Source organism: Anneissia japonica, unplaced genomic scaffold (assembly GCF_011630105.1).
Source record: "Anneissia japonica isolate Jap-2015-1 unplaced genomic scaffold, ASM1163010v1 scaffold228208_len2514_cov216, whole genome shotgun sequence".
Lineage (NCBI taxonomy): Eukaryota > Metazoa > Echinodermata > Crinoidea > Comatulida > Comatulidae > Anneissia > Anneissia japonica.
Window position 1 is genome coordinate 1 of NW_022754064.1, and position 2,514 is coordinate 2,514.

At 36.5% G+C, this 2,514-nt stretch overlaps 1 protein-coding gene across 1 annotated transcript; it reads left to right on the forward strand.

The window, feature by feature from the left end:
* Positions 1–11: 11 nt before the first annotated feature.
* Positions 12–1,240, forward strand: LOC117123034 (the record flags this gene model as incomplete). The annotated part of the gene is made up of 1 exon (XM_033268837.1): positions 12–1,240. A coding segment is annotated over one exon (1,107 nt), but the record flags the coding sequence as incomplete, so codon positions are not given.
* Between the last annotated feature and the right edge of the window lie 1,274 nt (positions 1,241–2,514).

Sequence of the window (2,514 nt, forward strand, 5' to 3'; positions counted from 1 at the left end):
TCCCAAGTAATTCAGATATTCACGAATTAACCAGTATTCAATGTATTGAAAAGGGCCTTCATTTATCTCCTGATAATGAAATAGTTATGAGGAGAGTTGCATCCGAATTGTCGCTGGTTGGTTGTCACGAAAGGGCCAAAGAACTCTTTGAAAAATCGCTTGCCAAGGAAAAATCTTGGTTTGCATATAGACATCAAGGCTTAATGTACTTGAGGAGGTATGAAGCCGGTGAACGTGATCAAGAAATATTGCTGAAAGCCGAGGACAGCTTTCTTCAAGCTATAAAAATGAAAAACGTCCACGCTGACCAATCAGACCTAGGCTACGTTTACTTTCTAAAAGGGCCAGACCACTGGCATAAAGCTCTGAAACAATTTCATCTTGCCAAGAAGAACACGCAGAACGATAACTTTGACACTACCGAGACGCATCGACGTTGGGCAAGATGTTTGGAAAAGTGCGGTGAAAACGAAAGTGCCAATAGGCAGTGGAGTATAGCTGCCGAAATGAAAGAGAAAATACGAAGTATGATTACAACCGGCAAACGAAGACATGGGACAAACTGTGATGGCTCTCAATGCGAACTCTGTCGTTTTGAGTATTGTAAAGAAGAACGAGGTGGATTTGTTAATGTCTTGTTTGAAAATGACACTCCGTGTAAATCCAAAATGTGCATGGCCCAAGAACACACGAGGAAACCATTTCGTTATGATTTTTTTATCAGTTTTTGCCATATAGATCACAAGTGGGCTGTTGCTCTCCTTAAAAAAATTGAAAAGGATTTTAACCTCAATGGCTGTTTACGCTACAGAGATTATCGACTGGGGATTTCAATTATGGAGAACATTATCAAATCACTCGAGACAAGTCATAAAACCATCGTTATTTTGTCTCCTGATTCTCTAAAGGATAAATGGTGCAATTTTGAAATCCAACGAGCTGTACATGAAAACGTTCACCGTAACAAAGATAGAAAATGTATCGTGCCGTTGGTGCTTCGACCATGCGACATCCCTGTCGAACTTCAGGACTTGTGCAATTTAAAATGTGAACGTGGACAGATTCATGATAACGACTGGGTCCGACTTGGCATGGAACTTGCACAAGACAATTTATGATGAAAGAACTTCACATCATTTAAATTGATGTATAGAAAAGAAAAAAAACTCAAATGTCTGTATCATGTTGACATTAGCGTCTATACAGAGAGTAAAGTAAATAAATATTGAAAATCTGATAATGCAACTGAATTCATTCTCTTCATGCAGTTATGCCCTTTGCAAACTTTGCAAACTAATACACTATGGCGTGTATTTCAATACTTGGAGTATGTATTATACTTTCTTAAAAGCAGGATTCATTTGCATAAAACATAAAAGGTACATTTCTGTGTAGTTACTGTGGTAGGCCCCATCATTATCGACACCACTTATCAATATCATGATCATCATCACCACTGTAATCATCATCATGTTCATTCATCAGTGACATCATCATATCATCTTCATATTCATCACATAGTCATATGATAATCTTGTTTAATCAACGAAGACCCATTGTTAACTACTGCATTTTGGACACCATGAGCTCAGGGCCTGTAATAATAGTATTGAAAAATTCTGGCTCTCATTAAAACTGTTTCAGAAACCTTTAAAACCACCTTTAATTGACGCTTTATAAATTCTTATATTATATTATAATTTTAAAGATATTTAAGTGACAGTACTTTATGAAGAAGTTAAATACAAATAAATATAGTGCCATGATGGATCTATTAAACTGCGCGTATATGTTGTGGAAAATAATTTGAAGCGCTGGTCCAGATTTAATTTCCATTGTTTTAATATTCTAACATTCTAATTTCCTCACCTCCTCACTTGGGGTTGTAACTTTCGCTTACTTTTATTTTCACTACCAAAATGTGGTTTTCTTCGGAAAGCCGATACTCGTGTAGGTACTGGATCGTGTGATTGCAAGTTTCCTACTTGTCAGGTCCTTGGGGCTTGAGAGGCGGTATGGCAAGCCTAAACTGACGCTGTGCGTCGTATACTATGGTGATGGGTCTTCCTATCATTCCACTTTATTTCTACCCCTCCTGTTATACTCCAACTTTGTTGAAGTCCTTAGGAGGTCGGCATCCTCTAGAACCAGAACAACTCATCAAACAGAATAACTACAAAAAGACACTATGATTGCCATTATCAGCAGCAACAACAACGACGGCAACAACACTCCCATCATAATTTTTTAAATAAATCGTCACATGCTAGGTTTAATACCACTCTAAGGCTACAGAAAATATTAAATATATATAGAAAGAGAAAGAGAGAAAAAATAAAGAAAAACAATTTTTTAATTAGACCATTATTAACAATATTATAACAATAGATCCGGGTATCAAGACTACTACTTCTTCCTAATTGTATTTAAAAAAATATTCTTGTATTACATTTGGAAACAATAGAGTGAATTTGGCCATCCCACACTAAATCATCCTGAATAATAACACATCAT